This window comes from Vicugna pacos, chromosome 16, assembly GCF_048564905.1.
Source record: "Vicugna pacos chromosome 16, VicPac4, whole genome shotgun sequence".
Lineage (NCBI taxonomy): Eukaryota > Metazoa > Chordata > Mammalia > Artiodactyla > Camelidae > Vicugna > Vicugna pacos.
Window position 1 is genome coordinate 12,543,567 of NC_133002.1, and position 18,666 is coordinate 12,562,232.

Consider the following 18,666-nt stretch of genomic DNA (forward strand, 5'->3'; position numbering starts at 1 on the left):
GGAATAAAAAAGCACTCTTGTCCAACACTCGGTTACTGAATCTAAAAACAGCGTAGATACAATCCATTTTGCACGGTGGTGAAAAACAATTTTTAAAAATTTTATTTCTTGTTCCTTGGGGCCTTTGCAAAAGTTAATTTTTTTTAGGTGTGCTATTCACTGGTATCTGATTCCAGAATGGGGTGATTGTATTTTAAAAGTGATTGTTAACTTTAAAATGCAAATGTCTAAGGCTACCCCCAGAGCTTCTGAGCAGGACTCTGCATTTGACCAAAAGGCATTTATTTAATCAAGGAAAAATACACATGAAATTTACCATCTCAACCCTTTCTAAGTGCACAGCTTAGTGGCATTAAGCACATTCATGTTGTTGTGCAATTGTCACCACCATCCCTCTCCAGAGCTTTTCTATCCTGCACAACGGAAACTCTGTCCCTGTTAAACGATATGCCAAGGCTCTGGGACCACAGAATTCTTAAAGTTGCAGCTCCCCCCACATCCACGTGCCCAGCCTCCTCGTGACTTTGATGGAAACAGTCCAGGAGGAGAAGCACCTGTCCCAGGTCACCAACAAGAGTGACAGAGCAGGTGTGGAGCCCAGGCTCCTTTAATGAGGTTGATCCTGCTCTCCTGCCATCACTAAGGGACAGAGTGACCCTCCAGCATTCTGGCTGCGGTTTCCATGCTTTCAGGAATGAAAACTCTGCTGACTTTGAGATTCGTGGAATGATCTGGACTCCAAGTGGGTCTCAAGTTCCCACCTCAGGTGCTCAACCGACTGCCAACCCGTGAAGTTTCATCCGGAGAGATCACTCCACATTGAGCTCAAGGCCCCTCCCGCCTCTCCTGGGTGTCCACTCCTGGTCCCCGGGGCCACAGTGCGGGGGGAACTGAGGCACCGCTCACCCAGAAGTAGTCGCAGTAGCTCCACTCGGTTGGCTTCAGCAGCTGTTGCTCTGGCATCGTGTCTGGGTGAGGAAAGGTCACGCAGTTTATCTGGAGGGCACAGAACAGGGAAGAAAATGGTTTGACTCGAGGGTTGGGAGAAGCCCTGAAGGCTTTGGTTCCAGGACACAGCACTAAAGACGCCTCCTTTTAGGGCCAGCTTGCTAGAGAACTCACACAGGGGTCCCGGGACGCTCCAGCGGCCAGCACTCACCCCCTGCCCCCAAGAGGGGCTGAAATTGATTCAAACTCTCTAGAGAGCAGCGGGACCGGGTCTGTCTACACTGCAAACACCCAGAGCCTTCCATCCAGCGGCTGCCCTTCTGAGACTCTGGCCTCTGGGTGTGGCAACACGTACGCGGTACGCGGTCTTCACCACGGCTCGATCTGTAGCAAAGACTGGACCCCGACTCCACTGTCCATTAACAGGTGAATGGTTCAAAAGTGTGAGGCGGACACTAGCGGGAACTGCATCTGTGCTGAAAGATGTGAGCACGTTCTTACGTGCTGATATGGTGGGTGGGTGGCGGAGGAGCAAGATGTACAACAGTATTTCCTGTTTGCTACCTTAGTGTAAGAAAAAAAGGAGGAAGGAAAAGATACACAGTTGGTTTATTTCTGGAAACTGGCAACATTTTCATTTGCTTCCAGGGAAAGGAATTAAGTGGCTGAGCATCCTGGGTGAGAGGCTGCCTTGTGAATTTTATCTCACAATATATATTCTAGGAACAAGGGGAGTTTGAATTCTACTCCAGGGTGCGTGCCCGGGGCTGGCCCGAGCCCGGGAGAGGGCAGTGCAGGGGCTCCTGGGCTCTGTCTCAGCCTTTCCTGCCTGAGCATGTTGACGATGCCCTGGCTTCCCTGCTCGGTGGACGTGGCTTTTTTTTTTTTTTACATTTTTTATTGATTCATAATCATTTTACAGTGTTGTGTCAAATTCCAGTGTTCAGCACAATTTTTCAGTCATTCATGGACATATACACACTCATTGTCACATTTTTTTCTCTGTGATTTATCATAACATTTTGTGTATATTTCCCTGTGCTATACAGTGTAATCTTGTTTATCTATTCTACAATTTTGAAATCCCAGTCTATCCCTTCGGTGGACGTGGCTTTGCCGCTGACCCCACGTATGTTGCTTCAAGCCCCAGATCCACTCCAAGGGGAGCCGGCTAACTTGTTTTGGGAGCCGCGGGCCTCAGGAAGGCAAAGCCTGAGCCCTGTCAGTCTTTAACACTCATTGCAGCCCCAGCACCTGCCAACATGGGAGCCGTCAGATGTTCAAGGCAAGAACAGTGCAGAAAATCCCCGAGGTTTTGAACAGAAGCTGCGGACTCCGATGCCTGGCAGCCACACAAACAAGGAGGTGCCGGACGTCACGGAAGCTGCAGCTCGAGTTGAGGGGTGACCAGCCTCCGCTTTGGGAAGGAGGGGGTGGCGGATGGAGCCTGTGAAGGTCTATCTAGGGGCCTGATCCCCTTCAGCTCCCACCAACTGCTGTCAAGCCGGAACGAGGAGTCCAGGGTTGTCAGCTGACATGATAATTTGACAGATGCTGAGAATCGGGCTTTTTGTAGGAAGTGTCTCTGTGTTTAAATGCTGGCAATTAATTCAAGGTTTGTCATCGTCATCAACACCGTGCGAGCCAAACCAACCCCTCTGTCGGCTGAGTCGGGCCCACGGGCCCCCAGCCACGGTCTCTGGTTCGGGGGCTCAGGGCAGCTGGAGGTAAATCTAGGCCCCTTGGCTCTCAGGGGCACAGGCCTCACTTGTGGTCCTGAGGGGAGAACACAGGAGAAGTCCCAGCCGAGCAAAGAGCCCCCGCCTCCCAGACACTGACACCCAGCCGACGTGAGGGCGGAGATTCCCGCTCTGGAGGGAAGCAGCAGGGGCAGGAATGACCCAGAGATCCCTGGAGATGGGGAGCGTGGAGTTTTAGCAAGGTCAGGGTGGAGGCGGGAGGGACCCCTGCAACCCCAGCCAGGCTGGGGAGTCTTCTCCCAATGCCACACCTGCAGCCACCTGAGGTGTCACCGGCCTGCAGGAACCTGCTCGGGGGAGGGCCAGCCTCCCAGTGCCCAGCTCAGACAATGGTCTCCCCACACCCTCTTTTTGGGGCTGACAGCCCAAAGTGTGTCCAGAGGTGGGTTTCCTTCTGGAAACCAGAGCTGGAGTCCAAAGTTTCACATGTTCCTTATTTCCTATTCTGTTTCAACAGTAACAATGGTCACAGCCCATCTTTATTTTGCTTAATAATGTGGTCCATGAAAATTTCAAGCAAATTTAATGAAAAATTAACTACGACATTACACTGGGCATTAAGAACCATGGAAGCGGGAGGTTGAAGGTGCCCAGCAGTGGGTATAAAGGTCTTCTAGAGTGCCCTGGCCGGGGTCTAGAAGGTTGGGCTGTGTGTGTGTTGAGGGGGGGTCCCCACAAGTGGCCCTGTAACAACCACTGGAGGAGAGAGATTGGGGGTGGGGGAGAGGGGTTAGGGGAGGGTAAGGCCTCATCCCTCTTGTGGCTTCTGCCCCCTCTCTGAGGACACCAGTCCTTGGATGGACTGGCCAGTGCACCTCCCCCCCCCCCCGGGTGCCTGTCCCCACCCCTGTCAACTCTGGTTTTGGGGTTTCTCACACCCAGCAATCCCACCACAGTTTCCCTGAATCCTCCCAGAGCCCTGCACCCCCTGGTGGGCATCTCGAGGACTGCACCTCATTGGCCCCATTGTGGGATTCCTGGGAGAATTCCTGCCAAGAGCTTTAGGTGCATTCTCACTTCATCTTCCTGGCAACCCCACGAGCTGGGTCACATTGGCCTCATTTTATTACCTGAGGATCATAGAAGTATCTGCACCCAGACTGGGCTGACTGCAGAGCTCAAGCACTCAACCACGATGCTGTGCAATGGAACACGTGCTTGTCCACAGTCCATGCAAACATTTGTTGAATGGCTACTTGGGGCCACGCACTAGGCTAGATCTTTCCAGCACTTTGCATATGTCCTCCTGGCAGGAAGCTAACCTGGGAGAGTGTGGCAGAGGCAAAAGCCAGATCCCTCTTTCTATGACAGGAGCATGGCTGGGTGGCCTTACTGTCTACCATTCTTTCTGGAATCCTCCAGCTTCTGATGCATCACGTTTGTGCCGAGGGCTGGAACCTGCCGTGAGTGCCCGTCACTCCCAATCAAGCCTGCTCACAGCAGCCCTGCCCGGGGGGAGGCCCCGACACTGCCAAGAAGCCCACGTGTCTGCCTTTTCAAAACTTGCTCCTGGCCCAGGTCAGTTGGGGAGCTTCTTGACTGCACTGCCGGCCAGACTCAGATATCTAGCTGCATCACCCATCGCCACGCAGGCCTGCAAAGTTTCCGCTCCATGGGTCAGACTGCCTAAGGAGATGCACGGGGAGAGCGGAGCTTGGGCCCTGGCCTCCTCCCCTGCAGGGTCTCCTCCTAGGGCAACCATGCGCTCTGGAGGGTCAGGACTCAGGGCAAGGGGCCGGCATAGGGAGAGCAAGGGCTCCGTGGAAGGGACAGAGCAGCGGCTCAGAGGTCTTCAGCCCCACCGGCTGGCAGCCGGCAGCCCTGGGTTCGAGTCCAGGGCTCTGCTCCTCACTCACCCTGTGCCTCTCCCTCAGTTTCCCCAGCAAAAATTCCCCGAGGCTCAAGTGTTTATTTAAAGCCTCTAGGAGTGTTGGTTACAATGCAAAGTTCCCAGCCTGGCCCCAGAGAGACCAACTGTAGGTCCAGGATTCCACCGAGGAACCTGCATCTTAAATAAGCATCCCAGAGGCGTCAGATGCCAACCAATTTGCAGGCTACCTTGTAAGGAGCACTGATTTAGGGCAGCGGGAAGGAGGCAGGAAGGCGGTGAGGCAGGGATGGACCAGATGTGTTGCCAGGAGACGCGGGCCCACTATGAGAAAGCCCCAAGCTCTGGCTGGAAGGCAGACCAGAGCAGGTGACTCGGGCCACTCCCGGTGAGCTGGGCACCATCCCCAAAGGTCTTTTAAGCAACTCTGGGAGGCATAAGACACTGCTTTTCAATCTATTGGATTCACTTTTCTTCTATGATGCTAATATATCCCCTCTCTTAGACTTTTTCCTCCCTCTTTTCAGGAACCTGTGGGAACTCCTGCTTTGCCCCAGCCCTCTGGGGCTTTTTGTGATGATGGGGACTGTGCTCTCGGGAGGTCTGCCCTGTGAACCTGTCCACGCCCTGCCTGGCCATCAGCTCCGGTACCAAGGGAGCTGTCCCTGGCCCGGGTCCACGCGGGCTGAGCGACCCGGTCCTGCCCTCCACCGGGGACACTGCTGGTGGGTCAGAGCATGGGTCTCAAACCCCTATGCTTTCCAGCTGTGAGAGTGTGGGTGAGGCACTGCTCTGAGCCTCAGTTCCCTCATCTGTAAACAGGGTGATGAGGGGACCAGCGCGAACTGAGCATTTACCATGTGCCAGGCTAAGTGCTAAGTGCTTTCCACGTTGAGACTCACTCAGTCCATACACCATTCCTGTGACATGCACGCCTCACCGTCACCCCATTGTACAGATGTGGACACTGAGAGACCGGGAACCTTGCCCTGGGCTGCTGCCCAGCTGGTAGGTGCTGTGACTGGCACTGGCTTCAGAGTCCAGGTTCACAGTCACCACACTGCCTTGGTCCTGCCACCTGCACTGGCGCACCATAAATGCACACGCGGTGGCAGCAATTATTATTGCCACTGTTTGCCCAATGCTCTTCTTCCTCCCTAGCAGGACTTTCTGCCTGCAGGAGCCCAGGCGGGGGACCCACTCTTAGTTACATCTCCCTGGGGGTCAGCAGCATGGCCAGAAGTGTGTGACAGAGACTGAGCCAGCGACTCCCCGTCCCCAGCTCTGCAGACTTGGGTCAAAACCGCAAGCCTAGAACCACACGTCTCACATCTCCAAGTTCTTGGCTGTTTGAGCAGCTGGGCAAGTCGTTTCTCTACCTGGAGGGGCACTGACGTCCAGTGCCCACTTTCCCTCAGGAGCACGGGGCTGACCTGGGGCCAGGGATGGGGGCCTGGCGGGCTGTGGAAGGGCCCTGGGAGGCAGTCTGGCCACTCCAGGCAGAGGCTGCCTGCTTCCCGTCAGGAACTCCCAGGAACTCTATTCTTAGGGTGCATTCTCTTGCTGTTAACTTTGACGTCTTCCAGAAGTTACCCCACACAAAAGCCACCCTGCCGTGGCTGTAATTTACATGTCACGTCACTTGCTCAGAGCACAGTCCACCCCCTCCAACCCACTCCTGTATGCGTTCCTTACCCTGCCCGCCCCGCAAAAATGGCTTCTGCATGATTCCAACCTCCATCCTTCCACCTGTTTGCCCAGAGAGAAAAAGTGAAATGGGAAATCAAAGGGCTGGTTGGAGGAGGCAGGGGGCAAACTTCAGCTACATCCAAGCTTTGGAACTTCCCAGATTACAGGCTGGGCATCGCTTCCACTCCTCGGTCTGCATTGCCATGGCAACAGCCCAGCCGTGGTCCACAGCCCCATTCTGCCACCCAACCTGCGAGCGCTCCGCGGGAGCTGCTTACCGTGATGGTGTTTTCCTTGCTCTGCTTTTTGCCTGGTGACGAGGATCCCAGGTTCTGGGGAGAGAGGCAAGAAACATCGTCAAAGCTGCTCTCCATATTGGACATCCTCTCTTTCATTCAGTTTCCCTGAAGATGGAGGGACTGGTTAAAAGCCCCTTGCCAGGGAAGTTCGGGGATGCTCCGTTAACCCCCTAAGTCACCATATTCTGGGAGAAGGCAGGCAGGAGTCTCTCGCACCCCAGCTTGAAGGCAAATTGGAGGAAGCCTCCAGCACAGGCTCGCAGGAAACTGCTCCAAACCAGGTCTGCCTCCTCTTCTCCCCGCTGTGGCTGGGGGAGTTAACCCCTCAGCTGCCCTCTGCTGGTAAGCGGTTCCATGCGCCGCATGCTGCCTGAACCCACAGAATCCACCCGGGAGCACAGAGTTAAGGCAGATCGCAGACCACCTCCTGGCACTGAGGATTCAGAACATGACATCTTATTCCGAATTGCCCAGGTCCAACATACCATGCCCTCTACCACGAGCACTGTGGGCAGGGGTGCTGGGCCACCTCCGTGCCTGGGCCCCCTCCCGACCCCGGGAGCAGGGAGGCTGCGTTCTGGCTTCCATTCAGACTTTGGGTTGGTTTTTGATGTCTTCCCTTTGCCAGCAAGAAAATCACCATCCCAAGTACCACCAACCCCACAGGTCCTCAGCATCTTGCCCCGGACCTAGGGGGCTCCTGGCATGAAACATTAAGGACTGCCAGGTGAACACGCCACATTGGTCATAAGGGGGACTTCAGTTCTGAGTCTTTGTTGTCCCACAATCAGCGTTATTACATTAAGGACTCAAAAGGGTCCCTGAGCAGATATGGGGTGCCCACTCCTGTCCCGAGTCCCATGTCGAGCTGGGAGCAGGCACTGTGGTGGCATCACTCGTGTGGGTGTTCTGGGACTCATGGCCTTATTCTGTCTCTAGTGAAATGGAAGGGAGTGGCTGTTGGGACTTTACAGAGAAAGGCCCAGAAAAAAGCACAAAGGGGCTCCCCAGCAAGACTCAGGGAACCAGCAGCCCCGTCCCGGGGCCAGCACAGCCTGGACCACCCGGCAGGCTGAGCCTCAGGAACCCAACTGCTCGTCAGGCAAAGCGGGGAGCTCTGAGGAGTCCCTGCTTACGGTGCCCTCAGCCCCTCGGCCCCACCCAGGCCTCCCCTGGCTGACTAATGAGGACTGACATCTCTGACTGTCCAGCTAAAAGGGACCTTACGGGCTCCTTGGAGAAACGGCTAATTCCCAGTGCCAGGCGGACCTGGAACACCTACTGGGCTTGGAGGTAAGACAGTGTTCAAAGAATGACGCCACAGAAGGCAGCTCAAGGGGGCTCCCACAAGCCAAACTTGGGACCATCTGAGCGTGAGTATGAATAATGACCTCAAATATTAACTCCAAAAGATGGAGGGGGAGGGAGGGCCGTATTTCCTTACAGAACACCAATTAAAGTATGTATAAGGACTTCAAAAGTCACCATTTGCGAACCCCAGTATCAAGAGACTCGGGTCACGATCATCAGGGATGCTTGGAGCTCTGAGTGAAAAGGTCGTTCCGGAGCAGAATGTGTATGCGGCCTCACCCTGCCACCCCAGAGGCTACTGACACATCCGGAAGGGAAAATGTGCCCATGCCAGGGAGAACTCGGGGGGTCCCCGCATGCACAAAGCACTGACAACCCGGGACTGTGTCTCCTGACGGCTGCAGTGGAAAGTATTCCACAGGCCCCCAAAGCTGCTGAACCTGAGCCCAAGCAAAAGGGAACAGCCAAGTCAAGAACGTAGGTCATTCTACCAGACAACTGACCTGCACTCTCCCCTAAAAGAGTCAGAGTGAGGAAAGACAAAAGAACAAATGTGCAGGAAATACAGTCTAGATGAAAAGAGACGAAACAAAGCGAGAATCTGGATGAAATGGTAACCAGACACACACAAAGACCACGTATGACATGATCCCACGTGCGTGAAACGTCCAGAATAGGCGAACATGGACACAGAAAGTGCATCTGTGGTCGCCTAAGGCTTAGGGGGACTCTTCTGGGGGTGATGGAAACGTTCTGAAATTGATTTTGATGCTCGATGCACAACTCTGAGACTAGACTAAAAACCTCTGCGCTATGCGATTTTAAACGGGTGAACTGCACGCTGTATGAGTTACATCTCCACAAAGCTGTTCTTAAAAGAGAAACTAAAGAGAGCGAGAGAGAGCAACTGATGCATCCACGTGTAAAACTGGAGTCTGGGCTGCGGAGAAGAGCAGCTATGAAAGATATTCTGGGGACAACTGGGGAGCATAAACACGGCTTACACACGTACGTATTAGATGATCTATTGAGTTCATGTTTTCGTAAAGTGTGCTAATGGTACTGTGGTTATGTCTTCATCCTTAGGGATATGTTCTGAAATATTTACAGTTAAAACAATACGTGATGAATTTGCTTTAAAGGAATCCAGTGAGGGGGTGGGGGAGGGGAGGGAGAGGAGACGGGAATATAAATGAAACAAGACCAGCAGAATAATTGCTGAAGTTCAGTGACTGGTCCATAGCACTTTATTATAATATTCCTTCTGCTTTCATATATGTTTGCAGATATCCATGACCAAAGTCAGTTTTTTTAAATTTCCCGTTCCTGATTCTAGAAGTTTTTTCTCCTCCTCTTTTTTTGAGCTCCCTCCCCAGCCTGGTTTCCTAGCCTTGCCTGGGCTGCTATGCTGTCACTGTGAGGACCGACAGACAGTGGGGACACACAAGGCAGTGCCAGGTGGACTTGCAGTGGGTCACTCCCGGCCGATCCAGTGAGCCCTTGGTCCACATGACTTCTCAGCCCTGTTTCCTTTCTCTGTGAATAATCCGGGTCCCACATTCTCAGCAGGTGGGATCCAGCGTGAAACCCCTCCATGGCTCCCAGCAGGCCTTGAGGACTCCTCCAGTCACCTCTTCCATCCTCCCTACACCAGTTAATAGAGTAAACCACAGCTCTACTCGGCCTCTCTGGGTTCTGTGAAATCACTGTTCTCTGCCCTGCCTCCAGGCATCCATATATGCTGTTCCCTCCACTTGGAATGCTGTTCCCCTACCACCACCTCTTTACCAAGTTAAACCTTTGCTCATCTTTCCAGTCTTAGCTTTTCTTAAAGAGTCCATCCCCGACATTTCCATCACCACCTGGTCAGGTCCTCAGAGCACACACTTCCTCCAGCCCTGTCACTGACAAAATGAAATAATCCTTTATCTCCAGTCTTTCTCCAGGACCAGCTATTATCCTCCATCAAGACAGGGGCTATACTGTCTATAACTCGGTGCCTAGCAAAGACGGAGATGCTGTATAGAACATGTGATATTTACTAAGGAGGGAAGGGGGAGCCCCATGAAGCAAATGAGCTCTCAGAATCTTACCTCCTTCTCCATCTAGAGCTCCCTTCTCCAATGAGTCCCTTAAGTTTTCAAGCTCTTAGTCCTGTTCCCTTTCCTCTATCTTGCGTCTAAAGACAGCCTTCCTTGGGGGGGGGCAGCTCATGGAAGCTGGAACAGTTGAAAGGTGGGTCACAAAAGGGCCTGGGCTCTGATGGGAAGGTTCCTTGTCCACCCTGTACGTGTGCAGGGATCAAAGAGGGCTCCCACCACCCTAGCCGCAGGCAGGCAGGCAGGCAAGTGACAGCCTAGAACGTGTCTCCGCAGAGGCCAGCAAGACTGTCAGCCTATGATTTCCCCAACCTCCAAACAGGTGGGCCCCACATATCCAATACCCAGGCAGGGCTGCAACCCGCCCCAGGGCTGCAGACTTGCAAAGCTCCACTGGGTGGCACTAGATTACCACCACCACCTGTGCCCAGCTGTCAGGTCTCCCAGAGCTGGAGAAGGAGGGGAAGGGCAGGCGACCCCAGGGCTCCTGGGCACCCAGCCATCAGACCCCACCCATGACGGCATAGACACACTCCTGGTTTCCATGAAGATTAGACACGACCCCCACCTGCCCAACATCCTAATTTTCCTGATTAGTTTGCTCAAGGAGGGGCAGCTAGCTGGTAACAGAGAAAGAAAGGTGCTTAACCCACCCCCGACCCTGCATCTCCAATGGCCATGTGTTCATTCATTCACTCATTCATTCTTTAAATACTGTCAGGTGATAACTGCCATTAGTTACAGCCGGCAGCCTGGGGCAGCGGGAGTAAATACCACGCACGCTCAAGTGTGCCGTATATACTCCGGGGACCATTTGCCAGCGCGCTCCGTAAACGCCAACCCTGCTTAACCTGTCTCTATGGTTGGCCTCTGGCGCCTCTGTGGTCAGGCAGCTCCGCAGCTCACAGACCCTTTGACAGTATAAAAGAATAACACTGTACCTTACAGCTCTGGGAAGCGGTGAACGAACGCGGCTTTGCTCTCTCTGCGTCCTGCACTGTTTATTTTGGTCACTTGGACGGTGCCGCACCCTCTCGACCTTATCGTCTATACAGAACACACTGGAGCCCGCCCGTCCTGAAGCAGCGCCCAGGCCTGGTTCTCCAGAGCTGCCCTTCCCTGTGTGCCCGGGACCAGCACCTCGCCTCTAACTCCTTGCTTTAGAATGCTCACTGTATGTGCTTTCTGGAAAAGTAAACTTTTACATTTTAAAAATACTAAAAAGTATATTTTAAAAAAATCACCTCAGACTAAGATGTCTCAACCTCTGCCCCAGGCATTTTTCCTAGCTAGGTACTTCTTCGTTGTGGGGACATCCTGCGACTTGTGGGGTGCTGGCTAACATCCCCGGCCCCCACTGCCCGGGTGCCAGCAGCACCCCCTCCCCAGCAGTGACAACCACAGAGTCCCCCAACACTGCCAGACGCCCCCTAACTGAGAACCCCAGTCTGAGACGCAGACAGACCACCACCAACGTCCTGGCTTATCTGTCTTCCAGCCACTTGTCTCCACATATGGGTAGACTGCCTCCTCCCAAGTAAGATGGACTGGACACGCGGCTCTGTTCTGCCTTTCCCACTCCATATTACGGCCTCAGCATTCTCCTGGATCATTCGATTTTCTTCCAAAGAAGGCGTTTTTCACCGCTGCCTGACATCTCTGGCTGGGTGGGTGTCAGTGCCATAATCCGTTTGACCCGTCCCCTGTTGTTGGACAATTAGGTTGGGTCCAGTGTTGCAGGGCTGAAAATAAAGCTTGAGTGAACAGCCTCACACACAGATCAGAATCCCTGAAGGTACCCCAAGGACATGCTGGAAGGGAAATTCCTGGGTCAAAGGCTTACGGCACACACCGTCAGACTGGCTTCGAGAAGGCTGGGCTTTAAACGTTAGGTGACAGCTTGGTCTTTCAGGTGCGGGAGCCGTGTTCCAGGGGGGAAGGCAGGCAGAATAATGGTGGGCAGCAGGGGCAGTTTCCATCATCCTTCCTGATGGTGCCCAGGGGAGAACAGCCTGTTGAGCTGCCGGTAAACCACAGCACGACTTCGGCTGGCGTCTTAGGGAAACCCGCCGCAGATGCGTGCAGATACCCTTCATTTCAAACAGACCGACAGAGGCTGCGATGAGAAGACTACTTGGGGGCCCTGCAGGTAACACATAAAGCCAGGGCTGTGGGGGGTGCTGTGAGGGGGCGCGAAGGGGACACGCTTGACTGCCTGGATCCTCGGCACAGTCCCCCCACCAGCAGCATCAGCATCCCCTGGGGGCTCGTGAGGCCCCCTCCTTAGACCCCTGAGTCAGAATCTGCAGTCTAATAAGAGGCCCGGTGGTTCGTAAGCCCATCAGCGTATAAGGAGCCTTGTAGGTAAGAGGTCCCAATTCTCTTCCAGAGTTTGAACTGACCTGACCTGAGCCCTATGTTCAGCCTCCTAAGACAACAACATAGTTAGGTTTCTGAGAATTAACACTCTTGCCTGCATGAAAGCTAAGTGTCTCATTTGAGCCAACCGTCATCACAGACCACAGGGTCTTCCTCTCAGTGATGGCAAGTAGTACCCACCGTTGTTGACAACAACCAGCTACTGTCACCATCACCACCACCACCACCACCACCCTGGGAGCATGGCATTTTAACTCCTGGAAAGGGCTGGTGTGGAGGCTTCGTTAGGAACATCTGGGTAACTCGTGGCTGGACCACAGAAGACCAGTCCTCAGGTCCTCAGACACGGCTGAATGCCACTGGAAGAACCATGGGGCTTGGCATCAAGTCTAGTCTGACCACTTGGTAATCGTATCAACCTGCGTGAGTCACTGAACCCAGTCTCCGCGACCTCACCTGCAACACGGCCATCGAGCTGACACTTGCCTCATGCGCTTGCACAAGTGTCAGCGGAGACGACACGTGAGAAAGGAGCCTGGGAATCTGAAAACATACTCCCACCGCCTTCCATCCCATTGCCAGCCCTGCTAGATTGTTAAATGTGATCAAATGTTTCACTCAATTCCGTTCTGGGCGAAGTCTGGGGGTGGGAAAAGGGCGGGTAGAAAGGAAAATGGCCTGGCCTCGTCCACATTCTTCAGAGTGCTGGGAAATCCAGACAGCAGGATGGAGCAGCTGTAATTCCACCACCATCACCCCATCCAAACCACCCTCAGCTTCTAGACAAAACCAGCAGACCACAGCGGCCTGCTCTCCCCCAACCATGGGACGCTGGAACGACCCGGACACCAGCCACTTTCTACTTGGGGCAGAACGGGGCTGTAGCCCCCTGGATCCCCACAGCATCCCCGTCCTAAAGACACCTCCCTGGCTCTGCCTAAATGGCTCCCCCTACCTCCCGAAACAGGACCCCTTACCTGGGAATCACCGGTGGACTTTCGGACACTCATGTGGGCAGTCTCGGGAGGGTGCGCTGGGGTCCCTGACGTGTGGTATCCATTCACTGCGGGGACAGAAACACCGCTCAGACGCCGTGCTGGCCACAGGCGGGCACCGCTGACCTTCTCCCACCTCATTGCCTGGTTCTGAAGGGTCGTGCACGGCTAGGACCACGTCTCAGGATCTCCCCAGTGTCTGGAGCTGGAAATCGGTTGAGAGCCTCTCTCTAACCCCCAGCACGCAACTACCGAACTCCTGGGGGACCAAGTTTCCTTTTGGACCAGAGAGGAAAAGGAAGATGTGTAGAAGAAGCTGAGATCGTCGGAGTCAAACAGCCACCGCAGACAATGCTGAGTCAGCTGTGGTCACTGGTGCTGCTCGAGGGTCCAATCTTTCTCTACAGATTCAGATGGTCCTGCTGCCACCTTCCTGCAAATCCCACTGAGGAATTTCTCCCTAAGGACCTTCTCACCCTTAGGGAAATGTGAGTACAGTGAAAAGAGGACTGGCTTCACTGGTTTCCATGAAATTTGGCTTTTCCAATTAATAGTCAGAGGATCACATGACATCCTTCTTGAGTCATGGTTCTCCTAAAAGTTTACCAAAAAAAAAAAAATTCAAGGCCCCAAAATTCTACCCCTATGACACTCACTCATACTCCTAACGTGAGCTGATACACCTGCTCCCCAAGGGGGGATGGGGAGCCTGGTCTGCAGCATTTGCCAATTTCTGTGGCATCAACACTCCCATTGTGGCCGATTCAAATTCCCTGTCATTGCTGCCTGCTCCTGACACCACAGGTACACACTGCAGCCCACGCATCCTCAGTTTCCAGAGGCGGTCCTGCCCTCTCACAGGTGTAGTTACATGAGCCACAGTTTCTGAATCTGTAAAATGGGGACAATCCCACCTCGTCTCTAAATCTACTTTGTTGATATGAAAATCAAACAAGACAATACTTGCAAAAGGGGTCTGTAAATTACAGAGTATCCCACGACAAGAGACGGGAGGGATGGAGAGAGGGAAGGTCATTGCTTCTGTTCCTGAATCTGGTGGCCTTGAACCTCAAGCCTCATGATCTCTGGAGACCGGGAAAGCATGCCTTCCTCAGGCCCCGGGTTTGGCGGACTTGCTACAACACAGACACTGCAGGTCAGCCTGGAGAAAGATGCACCAGCCGACATCCAGCTGAGAGCACTCTGCAGTGAGGGAGGAAGGGGAGGAGGAAGGGTTGAAGTCACTACCACCTGCCCATTTGCAAAGCTGGGGTCGAGCAATGGGGTGTGAAGGCCACCCCACAAAGAGCCTTTTTCATGCTGGAGGAGGCTTCCATTCTCCACCAACTACAGCCAAAAATCCAGGACCACCCGGAAGCAGAGATGCACTCAGCAGATTCCCACGGGTGGCTGCGTTTCTCCCTGATCTGCCTGTTGGTTCCATGCTCCAGAAGGAGATTGGGCAGAGACACTCCAGGGCGACAGCAAACTGGCCACAGAGCTGGCCTCCCAGGGCAGTGGCTTAGGGAAGCCACAAGAAACAGCAAATGAACCCCGCATGGCCAGCCACGCTCAGGGCCCTCAGGAGGCCAGCCAACTGTTGATAGTCACCAGCAGTCCTCTAGGTAAAGGCAGGGTGGGTAGGGGCCAGGATTCCAAGGGCATCGGAGAATGTTGAGGTCGTCAAAGAGAATCTACTCATGCAGGCATGAGCTATGCCAGGCAAGCACCAGACTAGTGCTGAATAAAACCCAAAGGAAGGTATAACATTCGAGGAATTTTTACTAACCCAGGAGCACAGGGCTGGCATGGACAGAACACAAACGCTGGAGGATCTAAAAACAACAGTAGGAAACCTTAATATACAGCTCTCAGCCTGGGGCTGATTAGTAGGCAAAAAGTCAGGATGTGGACTATCTCGGTAACTTAATTTAAAAGGCTGGCTGATTGAACTAGATGTATTAAATGTCATATCCTATAAACACAGACAATATCTGTTGCCAAGAAGCCATGGAACATTAAAAAAAGAAAAGAGTTGGGCATATTCAAGCCACAAATAAAATATCAATAAATTGCAGAAGGCATAAATAACACAAGCCACATTTTTTGACCAGAAAGCAATTAAAATAGATACTAATAATGAAAGAACAAATACGCAAGGTTCCTCTCCCTCGGACTCCCAAACGTTCAGAAATTTAGGAAAATGCCCCCTGAGGCAATCTCAGGTCACAGAGGAGTTTTAAACTATAATTACACAATATTTGGAAAATAATGAGGAAGCACATATCAAAACAAATGGGATAGGGCCTGAATTATATTTAGAGAAAAATCTATGGCCTTAATTATTTCATTACCAAAGCCAAAGAGAATAAAAATAAATGGACTAAGAATTTAAGAATTTAGAAACAAATTTTAAAAGCCAGTAAAATAAATCAAAGGGAAGCATGAGAAAAGGATATAAATATGACCACAGAAGTTAATGAGTTAGGAGACAGGATGACATTAGCAACCCTAGCTGGTTCAGTGTGTGTCAGGGCAGTCGGGATGGGGGTGGTAGAGGGGTGGAGAATCACAACAATAAAAAAGGCAGATCAGCCTAATTTGAGAGTAAGAGAAAACGCAAGTGCTCAGAATTGAGAATTAGAAAACATAAACATGACAAATATAGTAGAAAAAAAATTTAATACAAGAGCATATGATTTATAACTATGCTAATAAGACTTCCGTAAGACTCATGGGATCAAAAGGGTTTCAGAGGACACCTTTTACCAAAATGAGTAAAAACTTTGAAAAATAACCTCCTTCCAAAAGGCACTGGACCCAGGTGGTTTTATGGGCAAAGTCATTCAAACTCTCAATAAAGAAATACCCAGGCTCAGATCGCACCACTATAGAAACACCTGGTGAGTTTCCCAGTTTATTACACAAAGCCAGACTCTAAAATCTACCACCACCACCAAGACAGAATCAAGTTCAATTGATTACAAAAATGAAGCCCATAGTTCTTACCTGAGCAGGCCTTAGTTTGGAACCAGTCACTACCTCTGATGGCGCCGGGTCCTTGTAAACCACCTTCCTGAGGGCAGAGGCTGCCCTTCTGACCCCAGCTGTGCCCCTTCACAGCGCCTCAAAAGTGCACCCTCAACACACCGGTCTGTATCCCCGGCTTCCAGCCTCCCCCAGGCTTGCGGCCCCCACGCTTAGGGCAGCCAGGAACCGTCTAACGCCACGGCATTTGCCTCTAATCCATCCTCTTGTTCTCACTTCAGTTCTGGTCTGTCAGCTGTTGGCTAATTACTGCTCATGTCAAAACAATTACTGAAGAAGAAAAAATAATTTTCCATTCAACCATCTCTCCCCACATAGCAGCTCTGCTCTGACACCCTGTCTTGCCGCATTTCACTCAAACAGTCCTGACACCTTCAAAAAAAGTCATCAGTGGGGATCTGAACAGTTACAGCTCACCCACAACGCTGCTGACTGGCAATCCCATGCCTCTGGGCCCCCAGGGCCAAGGGTGAGACCCCAAAACAAACGAGGCCAGAAGTGGGTGCTTTCGAGGCCTCCAGATGAAACCGAGCAGTATCCTACGGGGTCCGCCCCAGTACACATCCTTTCCATGCCCCCCGTTTCTTGTTTGTAGCACATAGGCTTCATTCAGCCTCCTTGACCCCAACCCCCACGAGTTCTGAAGGGCAGATTCTAACAGTTGCTAATCAAGGAAAGGAGAGAATGCAGAACAAGGGAGGAACCGCCGAGAAACAACAGTATAGGCTTGGCAGGGTCCTGGTTCCTCCTCCAGGGACACACGTAACAATACGAGTGAGTCCTTCTGCAGGAACTAAGGACCTCATCCAGGTGGAGGACGGCAGCTTCAGACTGGACCAGGATTCCTGGAGCACCGCCTGTTACCTCACCGCCAGCCAATCAGGAGACAGTCACACGCTCTGCAGCCCTCACTCCAAATTTGACCTATAAAAACCTCTCCCCGAAAACCACCAGGGAGTTCAGGGTTTTTGAGCACAAGCCACCCGTCTCCTTGCTTGGCCCTGCAATCAATCTTCCTCTGCTCTGAACTCCGACGTTGTGGTTTGTCTGGCCACACTGTGCACTGGGCACATGAACTTCTGTGCAGTGACCCAGACTCCAAGGGGAAAAAAATAAAATAAAATTGATCAAGGATTACTCATAACCATAAGGAACATAATTCAGTTGGGGACACAAGGAAAAAAATGTAAAATGCCAAATTCAGCTGTTTTTAAGATAAGAAAAGGGAACAGAAAGCCCTATCTAGTGACTTTTGTAACTTCAAATACAAAAACATACACATTTTATTTCTCTTTATGGGTAGTTAAAGAGAGAGCTTGGGAGACGGATGGTGAGAGGACGGCTGGATCCTGCGTAGGAAGGAGGGGGGGCTCTTTGCGGGGGAGGGAAGTGGATAAAAACGGAAAATAAGACGCAAAGAAAGAGCTGTCCCCATGAGAGCCAAAGCCACACAGAATTGCCAGCGTCGCCCGCTGCCCAGAACTCCACCTCCGTGCAGCCTGGTACCATTCCCCAGCTCCAATCCACCACATAAAACACCCCGTCCTCCGAGTCCCACTGTCCAGCTTCTATGCCCTGAAGAAACGCGAAGACAAGACTTACGCTTCCAAACAGGAAATCGGCCCCGACACCTTCCTCCTGCCTCCTGTGGGGCTGGCCTCACCTCCCTTCTCTCGGGAACAAACAGGTGACTTCCTTCCTCAACCAGAAGAAACCTGGCAGCCCCAGGGCCCTTATTCTTGAAATCTTCCTTCCCTCCCCGCTATGACATCAAAGGCGGAAGAAAGGAAATCTCTCCCCGGGCGTTCGATGCACGCACCAAGTCTGCGGGATGTTCACTGGATGTGTTCCGTGGTGAACGTACAGGGCAGGGTCTTGTGGTCCAAATGCCCCCAGTATTCAGAGTTGACATCGTTTGTTTACAGCAAGCCTTTTAAAACACGCTGATGTGCTCTGTGAATCTCAAACGACGCAGCAGCGAGGTAGTCCTGCACTTACACGGACCGTTTGGGTGCAGGAAAGCTGGGGTGCTGCAGAGCCCACTTTGGGAAATGCAGTGGAGGGCTGTCAGAAGGCAGGTTTCGAAGTCAGGCTACGAAAGCAAGCACCAGAGCCAGACCTGTAACTCAGCGTCTGGGACTGCGCAGCAGGCAGCACCCTGCCTCGCTGCCCCACCAGGCCCGGGAGGCCACGGAGGGCTGCGCTTCCAGCATCACATCCACCTCGCCGGCTGAGCGCCGCACCTGCCCGGGCCTGTTCAGGGGACTGGTTTTCACATATAGCCTTCCGGTCTGGAAATCCTTCTGGTTT

General features: G+C 52.6%; 1 protein-coding gene across 13 annotated transcripts in view; it reads right to left on the reverse strand.

Moving 5' to 3' along the window:
• The window catches only part of GAS7 (growth arrest specific 7), a 182,819-nt gene that overhangs the window by 21,289 nt on the left and 142,864 nt on the right, over window positions 1-18,666 (reverse strand). For 10 of the 13 annotated variants that reach the window (XM_072940730.1, XM_072940733.1, XM_072940735.1 and 7 more), the window contains exons 4-6: window positions 13,291-13,376; window positions 6,504-6,557; window positions 907-996 (exon numbers count right to left, since the gene is read on the reverse strand). In XM_072940730.1, coding sequence (XP_072796831.1) covers window positions 907-996; window positions 6,504-6,557; window positions 13,291-13,376 — 230 coding nt within the window. The remainder of the gene's footprint in view (window positions 1-906; window positions 997-6,503; window positions 6,558-13,290; window positions 13,377-18,666) is intronic. The other 3 variants (XM_072940731.1, XM_072940740.1, XM_031674809.2) reach the window with 1 other exon arrangement.